General features: G+C 41.0%; 1 protein-coding gene across 10 annotated transcripts in view; it reads right to left on the minus strand.

Moving 5' to 3' along the window:
- Positions 1-258: 258 nt before the first annotated feature.
- BCAS1 (brain enriched myelin associated protein 1) overlaps positions 259-19822 on the minus strand; it is a 148077-nt gene continuing 128513 nt past the window's right edge. For 7 of the 10 annotated variants that reach the window (XM_073682755.1, XM_073682753.1, XM_073682748.1 and 4 more), the window contains 8 exons: positions 18770-18811; positions 15639-15806; positions 11157-11204; positions 8170-8214; positions 7326-7475; positions 6959-7024; positions 3325-3621; positions 259-1231 (listed from right to left, as the gene is read on the minus strand). In XM_073682755.1, the coding sequence (XP_073538856.1) occupies positions 1157-1231; positions 3325-3621; positions 6959-7024; positions 7326-7475; positions 8170-8214; positions 11157-11204; positions 15639-15806; positions 18770-18811 (891 nt within the window). In that variant the 3' untranslated portion in view covers positions 259-1156. The remainder of the gene's footprint in view (positions 1232-3324; positions 3622-6958; positions 7025-7325; positions 7476-8169; positions 8215-11156; positions 11205-15638; positions 15807-18769; positions 18812-19822) is intronic. The other 3 variants (XM_073682751.1, XM_073682749.1, XM_073682750.1) reach the window with 3 other exon arrangements.

Below are 19822 nucleotides of genomic sequence, written 5' to 3' on the forward strand. Positions count from 1 at the left end.
TCTGTAAGAGTTTGTATGTTCTCCCCGTGTTTGCGTGGGTTTCCTCCGGGTTCTCCGATTTCCGCCCACACTCCAAAGACATCCTGATAGAGAATGTAGATTGTGAGCCCTAACTGGGACCGTGATGATGATGTCTGTAAAGCGTTGCAGAATATGATGGCGCAATACAAACCAGCAGAATAAAATATAACGCAGCACAATGTGCACACCATGGCCTAGTGTAACGTGGCTCAGACAGCAGCTGTTTGGAATACGCTGTACACCAAGGAAAACTTTATTACTGAAGACAGTGGAAAACAACAGGGAGCAAATATTACAAGGAGAGGACACCAGGCATGGAGACCATACAGTACACATAACGTTATAGATAGCAATGTCACCGGCAGGTGATTATCAGATCCAGGCTGGTTAGTGCTCATTAGCTAATCAATCAACCGCAGCTCACATTAGACGTGATCGTCAATTCAATCTTAAAGAATCAAGTGGTGTAAGTTATCATACAGTGATTTAGTCTATGGCAATACCGTCCCCTACTGCTGGTTTTATAAAAACTACATACCAAGCGTAAAAAAAAAAAGAATCATATTCTCCTGACATTATAGCATGTGTAAAACTCTGAACATTCTGTTCCTTCCATTAATGACCCTGATGTAACGTGCAGAACCTTCTGAAACGTGTGGAGCCTTCAGATATGTCATGAAATGAGATCTGCGTGTATGGACTTTTTTCACTACACTGAGGGCTTCTTACAAATGTTGACCCCTTTATTTTAGGAACTTGTAAAAGTCCCAGCATTTTGATCTCTATGTGTATTGTCTCCTGATCTGAATATTCCCCTTTAAGCTGTCTACTGCATTGCGATACTGTAGCGTTTACGGGGGGTCATTACATTCACACATTCTCACACCTCCTACAAGTTTATTACTTTCTGCTATGATACTAGGAAACCTTAGGGAGATAATAAACTGCTCACAGCCCTGACAGATGTGAATAATATATAAAACCCTGGAGATCTGTCACAAACTTGCGTTTTCCCTCCATTGTATCATTGAGGAATGTACCGAAATATCTCTGTACAGATTACAGCGGAAATATACATTAGCGTCGTCCGCCCTCATTCCCGCCGCAGCCAGCGCTGTCTCAGCTTTATAAATAGTCATTTAGTCTTCTCTGCAGGGAAGATGGTGACTGGGTCTGTCTGCACCTCGGCATCACACATGCGCTTTGGCCCCTGAAATGATCAATTAGAGAAAAGGGTTGAATCAGTACAGTGGGTCATAGAATCATAGAATGTTAGAGTTGGAGGGAACCTCCAGGGTCATAGTATCCAACCCCCTGCTCCATGCAGGATTCACTAAGCCATCTCAGACAGATGTCTGTCCAGCCTCTGAAGACTTCCATTAAAGGAGAACTCACCACCTCTCATGGAAGCCTGTTCCACTCATTGATCACCCTCATTGTCAAAAAGTTTTTTCTAATATCATCTAATCTGTATCTTCTCCCTTTCAGTTTCATTCCATTGCTTCTCGTGTTTCCATGTGCAAATGGGAATAAGGATGATCCCCCTATACTGTGACATCACTTCAGATATTTGTAGATTTGTAGACAGCTATTAAGTCTCCTCTCAGTCTTCTTTTTTGCAAGCGAAACATTCCCAGATCCTTTAACTGTTCCTTGTAGGACATAGACTGCAGTCCACTCACCATCGTGGTAACTGTATTCTGAACTTGCTCCAGTTTTTCAATGTCTTTTGTAAAATGTGGTGCTCATACACATCAGATTATTACAATGATTTTATTCCTTCCCACCCCGAGAGGGAAGATATATGAGAATATATCTAAGACACTCATAAATATTAGATAATCTGGATAATCCACAGATTTTCCTCTAATAAGCACCTAATGCAATTAAAAAACGTAATGGAGTCTCATAATGAGATACCCTAGAACCCAGAATCAGGGTAAGGTGTCACTTTCAAATATATGGATCTAGCTGGGGAATGTGGGGGAATCTACAGGTATAATCCCAGAAATGGCCTTCGCTGAATTATTCAGCCATTATATACCTCTAACAGCTGTGGGTGAAGCAGAACTCTGCCTGCGGCTATTAACCTATTAAATGTCGCTGTCAATTTCTGACAGCGGCATTTAATGCAGGTCAACAGAGGGAACATCATTCCCCGCACCCATCGGCGCACCTATGACGTGATTGTGATCTGCAAATGGGTAGCCATGACAGCGGGTGGTCAGCTGGAGACCTCTGTACTTGTCAAAACGGTTCTCCTGTAAGAGCCAGTCTGTAGCTGACATTCATAGGAGAACGTGATTTTTGCTATACATGGCAATGCTGATGCACTGCTATGTATAGCACAAGCGATCGGACAATAACAACTTCATGTCCTCTAAGAGACAGTAAAACGAAAAAAAAAATGTTTTAAAAATATGAAAAAAATTAAAAATATATACACCCCTTTGCTACATTAAAAATAAAGCAATTAAAAAAAAACATATTTGGTATCGCTATGTTCTATCAAAATATAAAATAAATTAATCCGATTGGTAAACAGCGTAATGAGAAAAATAATTGAAACACCAGAATTATGATTTTTTTGGTCGCTACAACACTGCAATAAAAGGCGATCAAAACATCGTATGTACCCCAAAATGGTATCAGTTAAAACATCAGCTTAGGATGCAAAAAATAAGCCCGCACACAGCCCCAGATCCTGAAAATTGAAAACGTTACGGGTCTTGGAAAATGGCGACACAAGCAAAAATTTTCTTTTTTTTTTTTTTTTACAAATTTCCTGACCTGGAAAATCATACTTCTAGGTCGGTTTTACCATGTAGTGAACATGGTAAATAAAAACCCAAAAAACAATTGTGGAATTCCAAAAAAATGTGAACACACTTGGAGTTTTTTTTCCGCTTTCCAGTGCGTCGCATGATAAAATGAATGGTGTTAGTCAAAAGTACAATTCGTCCCACAAAAAAATCCGCTGTCATATGGCTATGTGGACAGAAAAAATACTAAAGTTAAGGCTCATGGAAAAAGGGATGGAAAAAAACGAAAACAAGAAAATGGAAATTGACTGTGGCGTGAAGGGGTTAAGCAACAGCTAAAAGGTATAAAGATTGATAGATTTACATTTCAATCTACATATATGTGGTTTGGGAAGTTGAGCTTACTGACAGATTCAATTTAAGAAAAATGGATTCCCTTTAAGAAAAATAAATCACCATAAAAATGGTGATTAAACAGGCTTCCTTCTCTAAATTGTTGGAATCTACTTGATGATATTGGAGACATTTATGGTGAACTCACAATGGCTTTGAAGAAACTGCCCAGGGACTGCCTCTTCTCTGTCCTCTTCAGTTGGCCGTCTTTAGATGCCCCTACACCGTTATCCACTTGCGCTGGGTCTTGAGCTTGTATCTGGGCAGAAGCGACTGCCTCTGCACTCTCTCTACTCTCCTGCTTGTTCAGTTTCTCTGCTGAACCTTTCTTCTCCTTCACATTGTCCTTTCCTTTCAGTGGTGGGGGTGGTGGTGGTTCCACCACAGCAGTGACCACAGTTTTCTCGTTCTTACTGATCTCCACTCCATCTGTAATGTCCAGGGTCTGAAAATGTAAAATGAATGCATACAAGAACTTAAAAACAATCTAGTGATGATCATGCTTGGTTTGTCCTTTTCAGAATTGGGGTAGAGATTAAGAGCTGAGGATTGAATAGGAAATATGTTTTTGCTCATAGACACACAAAAATATGTTGGGAAAGCTTTGTGTGGTGACTTGTGGCACATAGGGGTCTGGGATAACTGTAATCTTGAAGGAGTATTCTCATGTTATTAACTTTCTTTAGTTGATTAGATACCATGAAAATAAGCAAGTTTGTACCTGATGTGCTTTTTTTATGTGCTGTCATTCTCCTGCAAAGAGACTTTTTATCTTTCATAGTGTATAGATGGTTTCTATGGAGCTCGGCCACCAGACCCTGGCCAAGTGTTTTACATTTCTGTAGAAGGGTTAACACCTAACCTACCAGTAAGCTCTCTCCAGCCCAGTGATTTTATACAGCAGTTAGCTACTTACCTCCCTTGCCCTGCCTCTCCGTTCCTGACAAGCTGCAATTATAAATCTTGCAAAATCAGCAGCCCCTACCATAGGCTGGTTTCAGACCAAATCTCCTAATCATGGCTCTCACTATCCAGAGCTATGTGCTTGTTAAATTGGCCTGTTATCTCTGAGGCCATGTGCCTGTGTAGCGTTTTTGCGGAGTTTTTACGGCCGCGAAAACGCTTGTAAAACCGTCTGCCATGCAAAGCAATGTGAATTCGGATGTGCTGTGCACATGATGCGCTAATTAGCGTGCCGATTTCGCATTGAATTGCAAAACGCAGCATGACCATTTCTACCGTGATTACGCTGCAAATTCGCGGCCATTGAGTAACATTGAAACGCAGCAAACCCGCAGGTATATGTGGATTTGCTGCGTTTCAATTAAATTCAATGGCCGCGAATTTGCAGCGTAATCGCGGTGCGTGTGGTACCCAGGATGAAGAGGAGACTACAACTCCTCTCATTCCGGCTAGTACGCGGTGAAAAAAAGAAATAAAAAAGTTAAAAATAAAAAAAACCTGTATATTCACCTCTCTGGCGGCCCCCAGTCTGCTCCCGGTGGCGTCCTCTCTCCTTGGCGTCCTGCGGTGTACTTGCAGGACCTGCGGTGACGTCATTTAGTCAGCTGATGGTCACGCGACCGCTGACGTCAGCGGTCAGGTGATGGTCGCTTGACCATCAGCTGACTAAATGACGTCACCGCAGGTCCTGCCAGTACACCGCGGGACGCCGAAGAGAGAGGACGCCGCCGGGAGCAGACTGGGGACCGTCGGAGAGGTGAATATACAGGTTTTTTTTTTATTTGCAACTTTTTAATTCTTTTTTTTTACTATAGATGCAGCATTTAAAGTTGGTCACACAATATAAATCCATGACGGTTGCATGGATTTATATTGTGTGACCAACTTGTCAAGCACTTTTCCAAGTGATGCTCAAAATCACTTGGAAAAGTGCTTGAAAAAACGCATGGGTAAACGCTGAAAAAAACGCTTCTCTCTGGCAGAAAAAAGGCATGTAAATCTGCATGCGTTTTTTCTGCCAGAGAGAGGCAAAAATGCTCTGCATCAAATCTGCTACGAGGGCACATATGTGAATCTAGTGATAACAGTGTAGATTTAGAACAAATCGCTGATAGCTGAAGGTGTCACAGCAGGACTTGTGCTGATCTTTATAATTCTACTAAGGCCGGAGTCACAGTAGTGTATAGCATCCGAAAGCATTGGATGTGATATGCTAATGACACTTGGCTCCAGTTCCACTTCGAGCGTAAGCCAAGTGGCAGTGCACTGTGCTCTGATCCTCTAGCATGAGAGAATTGCAGCACAGGTAAGGAGGAGACGGAAAAAGTAATTGTGGGAATCACACTGCACTCAGGTGACATCCGAGTGCAGAGCAATGTTTCACACGCACCCATAGACTTGCATGGGTGAGTGCGATCTGATTCTCGCAGCCATTTGCAGGATGAGAAAATAATCGCTGATGTGAGCTTTCCCATAGTTTAACATTGGGCCGAGTGCAATCCGATGTTTTTATAGGATTGTACTTGTCTGATTTAATTGCAAGTGTAAGTGAGCCCTGTTACTACAGTTCTTTTCACCAGAACTGTCACTCAAGGAGGAGAGCCCTCCCCAGGAACCAGGAAGTGAAAGAGATTGGAAAGCTGTTTGCTGCTCAGGAGACAACTTGAGAAAACAATTTAAAGTCTAACTTATTGAAGATACTCAGCTAATCCAGATAAAATAAACCCTTACAAATAACAGAAATGTCTGCTGGAAGCTGTAAATCACTTTCTACATAGGAGAGAATCTTCTTCAAGGTTCTACAAAGTACACAATATACCCAAAAATTAAAATGAAGCAGCCCTCACAAGGTGTCCAAAGGAGCAGCTCTGTCTGGTGCATAAGTATTTCAGTACCAGCAAACTTAAAGGGGTTATCCAAGACTTTGGGTTATTTATTTTTTTTGCTATAGGGCTAAAAATTTATCAGAATGTAATTGCTAACTATCTACCTGTTCTGCACTGCGACGATCTGTTCCAGCTCAGAGCAGTCATGGACCACTCCTGACGGAAATTCAGTGGCTTCCGGTGACATCACGTCGTCAGAGCAGTTTCTTCTATTCCGCTCTGCTTCGTCAATGGCCGATGTCATGCTGATTGTCAGCCGGCTAACAGCTGCCTAATTGTGGGGAGCAGGCTGTCAATCAGTATGATGTCGGCAGTGATGCACTGTCGACGGAAGTCAAGAAGCTGCTCTGTCGACGAGACGTCACAAGAAGCAAAAGAATCGCCGCCTGGGTGAGAAAAGATTGTCACAGTGCACAACAGGCAGGTATTTAGCGACTATGTTCTTAGACCCAAAGCAAAACAATCCAGAAGTCCCAGATAACCCCTTTAACACCACCTCCAGTAAAAAAAGAATGATAGCTGTGCAGAAAAACTATATTAGGTGTGCCCTCTAGTGGTCATTTATAAAGTGTTCATGACATCTAATATACAAGATCAGTGGTAGTAGAAGGTAAATATAGCGCGGTGCTTCATTAGAAATATTTAGAAATTATAAAACTTATTTTTTAAGAATTTTAACCTCTTAAAAACTGACATATTTTTTATACAAAACGCATGCAACGTGATCACCACATGAAACAGTTAAGAAGAAAGAAAAGAAGCTGATTATTGTGTTTGCAATATGTATTCAGGAGGTAGATACACAGTTAGATTTCATAGATAAATGGTTTTGAGAAGATAGATTTGTTGTGTACATCTATAATCTGTGATTTCAGCTTGATTTACAGTAAATCCCATCACCAGAGCCAGCTGTATCATAAAGTCTTCACTTACAGGCTCCTGGTTGCTTTTCTCGTTACTCTCCTCTCCGCTGATATTATTTCCATCACCCATCACTGACTATAATAACAAGTAAAATACAAGAGTTTTTTTTTTTTTTCTGGCTCTTAGGTAAAATAAAATGATAAAATAACCCAATAAAACTGCTAAAAATATACAAGTCTGGAGACTTTCTGACCGACCCAACAATGTTAATAAAAGAATGTATCAATGGTGGAAAGCTAAACCAAACCAAAACTAAAGTGCAGCTGTGGCTAAATGTAAGTGCATCCTTTCATATCATAATCTTTAGGCATCTTCTATGACATAGGAGGTCTCAGTGAATACACAGGAATTGAGCTCATGTTCTTGGACGTCTTACCAGCTGTTTGAAGAACATCATGATTTTGGGTTTGGTGGTCTTTCCTTCTTCTGGCTTCTTGTTTTGAGCCTCTGGAGATTTTCTCCCGGCAGTAGCTCCTTTCTCTCCGGGGTTGGACTTGCTGCTCTGGGGCTCTGGTTCTGAAGAACTCTACATTTATGGGTAATATGATATTATCAGTTTTAAACGGGAAAATAGATCTGTAAATCTTATGCATCTCCGACCATCACAAATCTGTCCGGGGAAGAGAATGGATGAGAACCAGAAAGTTATCTTCGGAATGTTTATCTGTATCATGTACAATAAGTAACACATGTCACGGGTAACGTAACAAGTATCAAGAATTGTGCATGCCCTCAGCATTTTATACTAGTGTCCACTCCGTAATAGAAGGGGTTGTCCAGCTAGATGGAAAGTGCTTTAAAATTGAAAAGTATTATTATGCTTTCATGAACCAAGCTCCATCAATGCCCCACTATGTACACCGGCATTTGCTTAACACAGGAGAGAATTTCCGTTCCCTACCTATCAGATGTCTGGGTGTCGGGCTCAGTTCAGTAGCTAAGCCAGCCCCCTTTATAGTCTGTATGGAACCACTTCCATAGATAATGATTGGAGTGGCTATCAGAACATATACACGACTGCTGCTCCATTTAATTAAGTGACACAGGACCCCAGTTCTCATGATCGGTGGGGTCCAAGCAGCAGGTCACACAACGATCAGATACTTCTCACCTATCCTGTGCTTAGTTTATAATTTGTAAACGTGAGACCCAACAAAGCAGAAACTCAGACACACGTGAACACTGATAATACCAGAGCGTTAGATGTTAATGACACTTACAGTCAGTGTTAGTTGAACTGTCTGGGGTTCCTCTGCTGGTACGGACTGAGAGAAAGACATTGAGGTCCATTAATGAATGAATCCAGAAGATGAACAGTAAAACATCAAGTGTTCCCAAATATCAGGCAGAATTACTATTTTCTGAGAAAATGTTAAACAATATATAGGAAATCTAATAAGCAGCATGAAAAAGTCAAAATATTTTTATTTAATGACGTGTTAATAGTATGGGGTAATATATTACACTAGAAATCTCATCCTGGCTTGGATGATGAAACATTTAATGAAAATTACTAATTCTGTGTCTCTTTATTCTCACCTATTAAAGTGAATCTGTCAGTAGGTTTTTGCTACCTAATCTGAGAGCACCATGATGTAGGGCAAAGACCCTGATTCAAGCGATGTGTCACTTAATAGGTTGTGTGTTGATGATTTAATAGAATCAGTGTTGTATCAGCAGGAGATTATCCTTACAGGACTAGGTGCCTCCGCCTCCTGGTCCTTCCCTGTTCCCCACCACTGATTTCTGTCAATGTACAGTGTACATAGAAAGCCACCCTGCTTTGCTTTTGCCTTCTGGGTCTTTACCCCACATCTAACTAACGGTCACCATCATTTTCTCTTTAGGACTCAAGTTATATACTGCCAGAATTTTTAAGAGCATAATTTCTATTATATCTAAAGCCGGGGACTCAAACACGTGGCCACAGGGCCGCATGCGGCCCCTGAGGCTGCTTTATGCGGCCCGCAGGCACAGACCCCTTGACGATCCCGACCTGGTCCAGGAGGAGCCGCCGACAGCAGCGCTGAATTGCCACACAGAGACTGTTTCCCAGCACTGCATTTCCAATGCCAGCCGCTGGCCAATCAGAGGCCAGCAGCTAATATCTGCGTGTCGGCGCAGCGAGTATGACGTCATTGCCATATGCAGATGTCAGCTGCTGGCCTCTGATTGGCCAGCGGCTGGCATTGGAAATGCAGTGCTGGGAGACAGTCTCTGTGTGGCAATGCAGCGCTGCTGTCGGCGGCTCCTCCTGGACCAGGTCGGGATCGTGAAGGGGTCGGACTCTGTGGTGCCTGCGGGCCACATCTGCAGGAAGGCCGCCGAGGGAACGGAGGACAGGTGAGAATCATCATTTTTTTTTTTTTTCTATTTTATGTGTGTGAAGAACAACACAGGGGGCACATAGCCACAAGAGGGGACCTGGATGGGGCACATAGCCACAAGAGGGGACCTGGATGGGGCACATAGCCACAAGAGGGGACCTGGATGGGGCACATAGCCACAGGATGGGGACCTGGATGGGGCACAGAGCCACAAGAGGGGACCTGGATGGGACACATAGCCACAGGATGGGGACCTGGATGGGGCACAGAGCCACAAGATGGGGCACAGAGCCACAAGATGGGGCACAGAGCCACAAGATGGGGACCTGGATGGGGAACATTGCCACAGGATGGGGACCTGGATGGGGCACATTAGTACAAGATGGGGACTTGGATGGGGAACATTACTACAAGATGTTTTCCATTATTACTATATGATGCTAATTGTAAGACAATATTACTGTATGTGGCCAATTGGGGGAAATAAAATTGTAAAAAAAATAAAAAAGCATGAAAAAATATTGGGCACTAAAAATGCTGTTTTATATGTAAACTAAAGTAAACACAAAAAAGTGCACGTTTATTATCGCCACATCCATAACGACCCAAGCCATAAAAAAATAAACACGGCAAAAATGTTCAAAAGGTGTATACAAAAAAAATGGTATCACTAAAAATGTCACATTGAACAAAGAATGCGGCCCCCCAAATTCAAATTTTTTCCATATGCGGCCCATATACCCAGCCGAGTTTGAGACCCCTGATCTAAAGCAACTCTCTTATATATTTATTGCCCACTATTATAGTGGTACATTTTGCAATTTACATGTATTTTTTACTTTATCCATATTACGTTTTTTTCTAATTAAAGGGAATCTCAGGTTTTTGTTATGTAATCTGAGAATAGTCTGATATAGAGGCTGGGACATTGATTCCAGCGATGTCACTTACTGGGCAGTGTTTGCTTCTTCAATAAAATCGGTGGTTTATCAGCAGGAGATTATCACTAGAGGACTATGTGTCTCATGCCTCCTAGTCCAACCCCACCTCCACCACTGATTGCTGCATTCTGTTAATATACAGTGTACACAGAAATCAGAGGTGTGGGCGGGGTTATACACAGCTCAGCATTCTGAGCTCTGCAGTAGAGAAAATAGTGATTGTATAAAAATGGCAGCATACAGACCGGCAAATGATACATTGCTGGAATCAGGGTCTCAACCCCTACATCATGCTGCTCTCAGATTATATAGCAAAAATTTTCTGACAGCTTCCCTTTCATAGGACCATTCCTCTACTGCTTCAATGGCTTAGATGCAGAGGCATACATACAACAGAGTCACCCACTGTGGCTGTTATGGGGTCCCTGGAGAGGTGACTCCTGCCTAGTTTGGCCCCCTATCTTTTTTATTACTGTCAGACAGACATGACTTTAACCCCATAGAAATAGAACGGAGATTGTGAGCCAGGCCATCTCATGGCAGAAATGTGAAGCCTGTTTTACCTTCAACTGGGGTGGGCAAATTCCATACTAATATGGATGCCCATTACTTGGACTACCCCTTGCTCCATGTAAAACAAAAGTAACATATATCAGTTCCAGCGCCGTTCTAGTGATGTCGGTGCTGTTTCTGCAGTAGCTCGTGTGACATTACTATGGCATGTAAGTGGTGCAGTGCTCACACTTCCCTGCGGCTGTTGATAGGCTGCAGCGCTGACGTGCCATAATATTGTTACACGAGTGGGATGTCCTAAAGCTCCTGTAGATGTAAAGTGCATGAGGAGCAATACTTTTCTCCATTTAGTGCATTTTAAGATTTTTTTCCCCCTGTCCATTTATTGATTGATTGCTTATAGTTAGCGCTTTTTCTTAAACTTACATTCTCCTGGACTTGGACTTTAGGGGGTTGTGGGTCTCCTTTGAAAGACTAGAGAGAGAAGTTTCTTGTTAGTAAGGAATTGCTGCTATGGGTGATGGTATAAATCAGCATTAGGTCTTATGCACATGACTAAGTTATGCACATAAGAATAAGCCTCCGTTCGCACGACCATATTTTTGGTTCTAGTGCTGTCCTTGAAAAAAAATGACCTTACTCTGACCAATGTAATTCAATTTGACTGTTCAGATTAAAGGTTTTTCCCAGGGACCGAATGTAAAAACGAATAGCAGCTGGCACTATTATCTTCTGTATTTCCGATGAGACTCATGTATGCAACTCTATAGGTGCTTAAATAAAATCCGATCCCATACAGAACATCCATATAGCATCCGATTTTTTATGGATACATTGCAAACTGTATTTGGGCTTGTAAATTTTATTCATTGCTGATGTATAAAAACGGATGGCATACAGGCGACTATACAGATAAAAATCAGCCGTTTTTTCTGGATGAAAATCAGACCATTTTTTTTATACTTTTGGGTGAACTTAGCCTAATGCTGTAGACAGCCCAATGTGGAGAAATAGAGGCATGCAGAGCACCTTACAGCACCATAATACAGATCTGTGGATGTGCCCCGTACCATAAACATAGGACATTAATGTATCTGTATTAGGGCTCGTGCACTTGACCTTATTTTCGGTCCGAATGCGATCCGACAAAACATCATATTGCACTCAGACCGATGTTAGTCTATGGGACCATGTATATATCCGATTTTTTCTTGGACTAAGTTTGTCTGCCCAAGATACTCAGATCGCACTCGGCCGTGCAAGTCAATGAGTCCGTGGGAAACATCGGACTTCACTTGGATGACATCTGAGTGCAGTCCAATTTGCATGGACTTACAAAATGGAGCAGATGGAGACATTTTTTTTCTCCATCTTCTCCTCATCCAAGAGAATCGGACCACACTATGATCACACTCTGACCAGAGTGTCATTAGAATAATCGATCTGATTCTGTCTGATGATAGAATATATGGTCGCGTGACCCTAGCTTTATGCTGTTTAGGAAATGAAAAGTTTCTGCAAAAAATGCATGAACTGAACAAATTGATGAAAAAAAAGAACAAGTCTGATTCCTTCCTGTACAGTGTGCACATTCATCGTTTCCACCAAATGTAAACTATAAGGGCTCGCTCACACGAGTGGATAACACGGCCATGTGCTCTTTGATGTTTTATCGGATAGCACTCGGCCCAATGCTATACAAAGGAGCAGTGCAGACCTGTGATTATTTTCTCATGCTGATTTATCATGAGAAAACAATGGCAGCATGCCGTTAGTGGCTCTGATATTCGGATCGCGCGCACTCATAGAATCATAGAATCATAGAATGGTAGAGTTGGAGGGGACCTCCTGGGTCATCTGGTCCAACCCCCTGCTCAAAGCAGGATTCACTAGATCATCTCAGAGAGATGTCTGTCCAGCCTCTGTTTGAAGACGTCTATTGAAGGGGAACTCACCACCTCTCGTGGCAGCCTGTTCCACTCATTAATCACCCTAACTGTCAAAAAGTTTTTTCTAATATCTAATCTGTGTCTCCTCCCATTTAGTTTCATCCCATTGCTTCTAGTCTTTCCTTGTGCAAATGAGAATAAAGATGATCCTTCTACAATGTGACAGCCCTTGACATATTTGTAGACAGCTATTAAGTCTCCTCTCAGTCTTCTTTTTTGCAAGCTAAACATTCCCAAATCCTGTAACCGTTCCTCATAGGACATGGTTTGCAGACCAGTCACCATTCTGGTCGCTCTTCTCTGAACTTGCTCCAGTTTGTCTATGTCTTTTTTAAAATGTGGTGCCCAAAACTGTACACAGTATTCCAGATGAGGTCTGACCAAAGAGGAGTAAAGACCGATAATGACTTCACGTGATCTAGACTGTATGCTTCTGTTAATACATCCCAGAATTGTATTTGCCTTTTTTGCTGCTGCATCACACTGTTGACTCATGTTCAGTCTACGATCTATTAGTATACCTAAGTCTTTTTCACATGTACTGTTGCTTAGCTCTATTCCTCCCATTCTGTATATGCTTTTTTCATTTTTATTGCCCAGATGTAGTACTTTGCATTTTTCCCTGTTAAAAACCATTACATACGTCTATGGGTCTATGGGTGCATGTGAAACATCACAATGCACTCTGATATCATCCGACTGCAGTCCGATGTACGCTCACAAAGACAATGGAGAAATTACATTCTCCATCTTCTCTGCATCTGTGATGTGATTTCATGCGAGAGCATCGTATCACACTCAAATGACACTCGGATCAATCTCTGACAGAGTTTGAGCTGAGTGTCATTAGCATAATCAGCCTGATTCTCTTGCATGAGAGAATATACAGCAGTGTGAGTGAGCCCTTAAAGTGACGTGAACATATGGCTGATATACGTATCTTATACACGTGGTCAAAATTGTTGATAACGCTCGTTTAATGAAAGAAAAACCCACAATGGTCACAGAAATAACTTGAATCTGACAAAAGTAATAATAAATTAAAAATCTATGAAAATGAACAAATGAAAGTCAGACATTGCTTTTCAACCCTGCTTCCACAGAATTTTAAAAAAATTAAACTCATGAAATAGTCCTGGACAGAAATGAACATACTCTTAAAGGGGTTTTCCCACAAACAAAAGTTCATTTTAAAAATTGTCTGTGTCTGACCGTGTACGGAACATACCACAGCTCCTGGGCAGGGGAGGATGCAAAAGAGTATAAAGACATTACAGCAGAGGATTGCAGAGGATTAATTTTGTGAGGTAAAACATTGTTTAAAAACAGGCAGTGAAATATTTTACCTCACAACATGAATCCTCTGTGATCCCCTGCTGTAATGTCTGTGTTGTCTTTTGCTTCCTCCCCTGCCCAGGAGCTGTGGTATGTTCCGTACACGGTCAGACACAGCCAATTTTTAAAATGAACTTTTGTTTGTGGGAAAACCCGTTTAACTTAATATTTTGTTGCACAACCTTTTGAGGCAATCACTGCAATCAAACGATTCCTGTAGCAGTAAATGAGACTTCTGCACCTCTCGACAGGTATTTTGGCCCACTCCTCAAGAGTAAACTGCTTCAATTGTCTCATGTTTGAAAGTTGCTTTTTCCAGACGTCATGTTTCAGCTCTTTCCAAAGATGCTCAATAGGATTTAGGTCAGGGCTCATAGAAGCCACTTCAGAATAGTCCAATGTTTTCCTCTTAGCCATTCTTGGGTGTTTTTAGCTGTGTGTTTTGGGTCATTATCCTGTTGTAAGACCCATGACCAGCGACTGAGACCAAGCTTTCTGACACTGAGCAGCACACTTCTCTCTAGAATCCCTTGATAGTCTTGAGATTTCATTGTATCCTGCACAGATTCAAGACACCCTGTGCCAGATGCAGCAGACCAGCCCCAGAACATAATAGAGCCTCCTCCATGTTTCACAGTAAGGACAGTGTTCTTTTCTTGATATGCTTCATTTTTCCATCTGTGAACATAGAGCTGATGTACCTTGCCAAAAACTTCCATTTTTGTCTCATCTGTCTATAGGACATTCTCCCAGAAGCTTTGTGGCCTGTCAACATGTAGTATGGAAAATTCCAGTCTGGCTTTTTTATGATTTTTTTTCAACAATGGTGTTCTCCTTGGTCGTCTCCCATAAAGTCCACTTTGGGTCAAACAACGACGGATGGTGCGATCTGACACTGATGTTCCTTGAGCTTGAAGTTCACCTTTAATCTCTTTAGAAGTTATCCTGGGCTCTTTTGTTACCATTCGTATTATCCGTCTCTTTGATTTATTATCAATTTTCCTCCTGCGGCCACGTCCAGGGAGGTTGGCTACAGTCCCATGGATCTTAAATTTCTGAATATGTGCAACTGTAGTCACAGGAACATCAAGCTGCTTGGAGATGGTCTTATAACCTTTACCTTTAACATGCTTGTCTATAATTTTCTTTCTAATCTCCTGAGACAACTCTTTCCTTTGCTTCCTCTGGTCCATGTTGAGTGTGGTACACACCATGTCACCAAACAGCACAGTGAGTATCTGTAGCCCTATATACAGGCCCACTGACTGATTACAAGATTGTAGACACCTGTGATGCTAATTAGTTGATGCAACTTGATTTAACATGTCCCTTTTGTCACATTATTTTCAGGGGTGCCATCATTTCTGTCCAGGCCTATATATGAGTTTAATTTTTTTTTAAATTCTGTGGAAGCAGGGTTGAAAAGCAATGTCTGACTTTCATTTGTTCATTTTCATAGATTTTTAATTTCTTATTACTTTTGTCAGATGCAAGTTATTTCTGTGACCATTGTGGGTTTTTCTTTTATTAAACGAGCGTTACCAACAATTTTGACCACGTGTGTATATATACTGTAACTATAGAGAAGAGGGCTAGGAGGACCCGTCTGTTACATGTGGCTGACCTTCCTCCAGAACAGCACTGGCCGGGCCGCGGCTTCTTTTTGAGGTTTTTCACTCTCTGCTTGTTGTGTGACAGAGTCTAAGGGTTTTGTTTCCAGAGTGAGAACCTGTTCTGGGGGGGACTTCTCCGAATTTACAGAAACGGACACAACGGGCTCTTCTACCACAACCTACAACGAAGGTTAGTCATTACATGCAGGAGACAAAGACACAGAACTACTAAGAATGTACTAAAGGAAGCAATCTTCATAAGTGGTAACTTATATACTGTATTTCTAACATAATAAGTATATAGTGCACTTATCACTATTATTATACTAAATACAAACACTATATAATATTCCTGTGTCTATTGTATAACATATACTATTATAGACGCAATGTATTACCATATACACTGTGTAGTATTACTATTATATTATACACACCCTTTATATTACTATTATATACATAATATACGGTATATCTTTACTATATGCACTGAATATAATATCACCTATAAACAAACATAATTATGGCAATTATACACATGCTCTGTATATTATAATAACTATATTGTACTCATACAGTATACATTATTAATTACTATTTTCTGTATTGGAATTACTTAGGCCACTGTCACAAGTTGAGTTTTCGGTGAGTTTTTTACCTCAGTATTTGTAAGCCAAAACCAGGAGTGGGTGATAAATACAGAAGTGGTGACGTGTTTCTATTATACTTTTCCTCTGATTGTTCCACTCCTGGTTTTGGCTTATAAATACTGAGGTAAAAAGCTGACCAAATACTGACCATGTGTACATTGCCTTAGTCCTGATGCTAATATTATTCAGCCCCAATCAACGTACAAGACAATTGCAAAATAACACATGTGGAATTTAGCGCAAATTTGTGGCAGGAATTGCAACACAAAATAGTTTCAAAGTCTGTGCTCACCCCAAGAGTATGTGCAACCACTGACTGTTAGGCCACGTGCACACATTGAGTATTTGATCAGTATTTTACCTCAGTATTTGTAAGTCAAAATCAGTAGTGGAATAATCAGAGGAAAACTATAAGGCCACGGCCCCACTATCAGTATTTGGTCAGTATTCGGTCAGTATTTTTTCTCCGGAGTGGAGCGAGAGCCAAAAACAGATGAAGAACATTCTGAGAAAACGTATAATAGAAACAAGTCACCAATTCTGCATTTATCACCCACTCCTGGTTTTGGCTTACAAATACTGAGGTAAAAAACTCACCAAATACTGAATGTGTGCCAGTGCATCCGAAAATTTTTAGCCACGTGCACACGTTGAGTATTTGGTGAATTTTTTACTTCAGTATTTGTAAGCTAAAACCAGGAGTGGGTGATGAATACAGAAGTGGTGACGTGTTTCTATTATACTTTTCCTGATTGTTTCACTTCTGATTTTGGCTTACAAATACTGAGGTAAAATACTGACCAAATACTGAACGTGTGCACTTGGTTTTACAAACAGAAGACACTTTTGGAAAAGGCCGGCAGAGTTTTTCATGAAGGGTCTTTTTTGGCGTCTAAACGATCGTGTTTTATGGCGACTTATTTGTTACTTGTATGTATAAACTAGTGAGCATGTGAATAAACTAATGTGCCATAAACTAGTGAGAATGGACAGGTCACTTCTTTTAACCTCTTTGTGGCTTTTGAAACCTGAAGCTGTTAAAAGGAAGTTCAAAAGCACTGAACATATGAACAACAAATCATTTTTACAATTGCACTGCATGTGTTAATTCTTTTTAGCAATTTTTTTAATCGCTTTTTCAGGTGGGTTTTGGAGCTGACCTGAAAAAGATGTTGTGTGTACATATCCTTTGGCTATGTTCACACGCAAAGTTTTTGCTGCTTTTTTTCTGCAGCCAAAATCTCCTCTCTTGGCAGTAAAAATGCTGTGTTCAAAACGATTTTGGCGATGTTTTCGTTGAGTTTTTTATGCTTTTTTTCTCATAGCTTTTTGGGTATGCATGCTTTGTCCATAGTACATGTAATAAATAAATATAATAATAAAAAAATCTATAAAATATAAAGTTAGTTATATTCACCAAAAATGCATCAAAAACACCACGAAAAATGCCGTTGCATTTTTTTGCAGTGTTTTTTCACTTTCCCATTGCCTTCTATGGATGAAAACCGTAAAAACGCTGAAAGAATTGGCATCAAAAAGACTGCTGTTCTCAAATTAAGGGCTCATACTCATCTGCGTGAAAAAACGGACGAGTGCAATCAGATAAAAAATCGGATTGCACTCTGACCAATGTTAATCTATGAGTCCCTGCTCATCTGCAATTTTTTTCTCAGCTGGAATCTGGATGAGAAAAAAATCGCAACATGCTGTGTATCTCAGACGAGACTAGCCAATGGAAGTCAATGGGTGCGAGTAAAAAAAACGGACGGCATGCAGACCATACATATGCCATCTGATTTTTACGGATACATTACCATACTGTAGCATAAAACACTGTAAATGGTCCTGTAAATGATTGCAGAATAATAGTTGCTGAGAAAAAAAACGCATTGCATACGGATGTCATACGGATGCTAGGTGTGAAAAATTGCATTGTCCTCTCATGAAAATCGCATTATACTTGTCCGTTTTTTCGGTCCGGACATCAGACCGTTTTTTTTCTCACATATGGGTATGAGCCCGATTTTTTTATCGGATTGCACTAGTCCGTTTTTCTCGCAAATCAGTATGAGCCCTTATACCTTTTCTCTGATTGTTCCTCACCTGGTTTTGGCTCTGACTCCTGAGAAAAAATACTGACCGAATACTGATAGTGTGACCGTAGCCTAAGTCAGGAAAAAAAACAAACAAGTGTGTGCATTAGATTTCTGAAATCTCATAGCTTTTGCTGGTCTTGTAAAAAGCACCTTTTATTTTGCAGTAAAAAAAAATGCAGCATGTGAACATAGCCTTAGGGTTCGTTCAGACAACCATTTACTGTATGAGGTCCTTATGTTATCCTGTTGACAGACTGCACAAGAACAGCACACAGTCCAATGCCAGTGACTTGGGTAGTTTACATGATTCCACTTGGACCAAATCTGAACCTGGCTTCAGGATGATTTGTAGAGAGGACTATGAGCTTTTATATATTCCTGCCTATTTTAACTTACACTTTCAGAGACTTTTTGTGGCGGTGGATCTGCTTTAAAAGACTGGAGAAAAAAAAATCTGTTAATTGTCACTTTTATTAGTTTGAAAAGCTCTAAAAGTAAAGCGAAATAAGTTGCAAAAGTTGCGTCTTTCACAATTTATACATTTGTTTTTCTGAGATGTTTATACTTACTCACACATTTTAATTTTTTTATTTTTAAAAAAAATTGGTGTAATTGATATAGTTTTAAAACAGTGAAACCTGCCAAGGGACCCACCATATCAGTGTCTCCATACTGCCCAGTGCCCACCCCACCTCCTGTTTATCCTAGACAGATTCATCTTAACAGTATTCAGGAACCCAGTCAGTAGAACTCTCTAAGGTTTACTAGTCGGGGGGGGGGGGGGTTCAGGGAGAGCTGACCCCTGCTCATCCATTACTCTATATGCACAGAAAGAACTGCACTCCAACAGATTGTTTTTTTCATTTTTTTTTCCAGATCTAAATAAAATACTACATCTTGCTGCATCACCTATTACATTACTCATATCTATGTCTTCTCACAGGGAGCACCACTATTTCACATTGCCATCATCGCTATGTCTTTAGAGGTACTATCACTGACATGTGCACCCAATGAACGGTTCTGAGCAGGAATGTTCCTTATTAGTGATGGGCGAGCGTGCTCGGCACTGCTCAATGCTCGATGTTTGATCGAGCATCGGGGAGCTTGATTGAGTATTGAGCAGTGTCGAGCATCACGTGGTGATCGAGTGTTCTGGTCCCTGTAAGAAGCTGATTTGAATTATCTGAGCTGGGGGGAGAGAGAGAGAGAGAGAGAGAGAGAGAGAGAGAGAGAGAGAGAGAGAATTTTTCCATCCTCTGGAAAAATACCCAAGTTTGCCATTCACTTCCATTATGCTCACTACTCGAGTCGAGCACGTCCGAGCGTCCGACGTGCTCGATTCGAGTGTCGAGCACTCAAGCATTTCATAACACTATTCCTTACACATATGCAGGCACATGAGGTGTTTTATTTGGAAAAATAAAAAAAACACTTGAGGCAAAACTA

This window comes from Phyllobates terribilis, unplaced genomic scaffold (genome assembly GCF_046119375.1).
Source record: "Phyllobates terribilis strain yellow unplaced genomic scaffold, ASM4611937v1 Scaffold_5__5_contigs__length_657084704, whole genome shotgun sequence".
Taxonomy (NCBI): Eukaryota; Metazoa; Chordata; class Amphibia; order Anura; family Dendrobatidae; genus Phyllobates; species Phyllobates terribilis.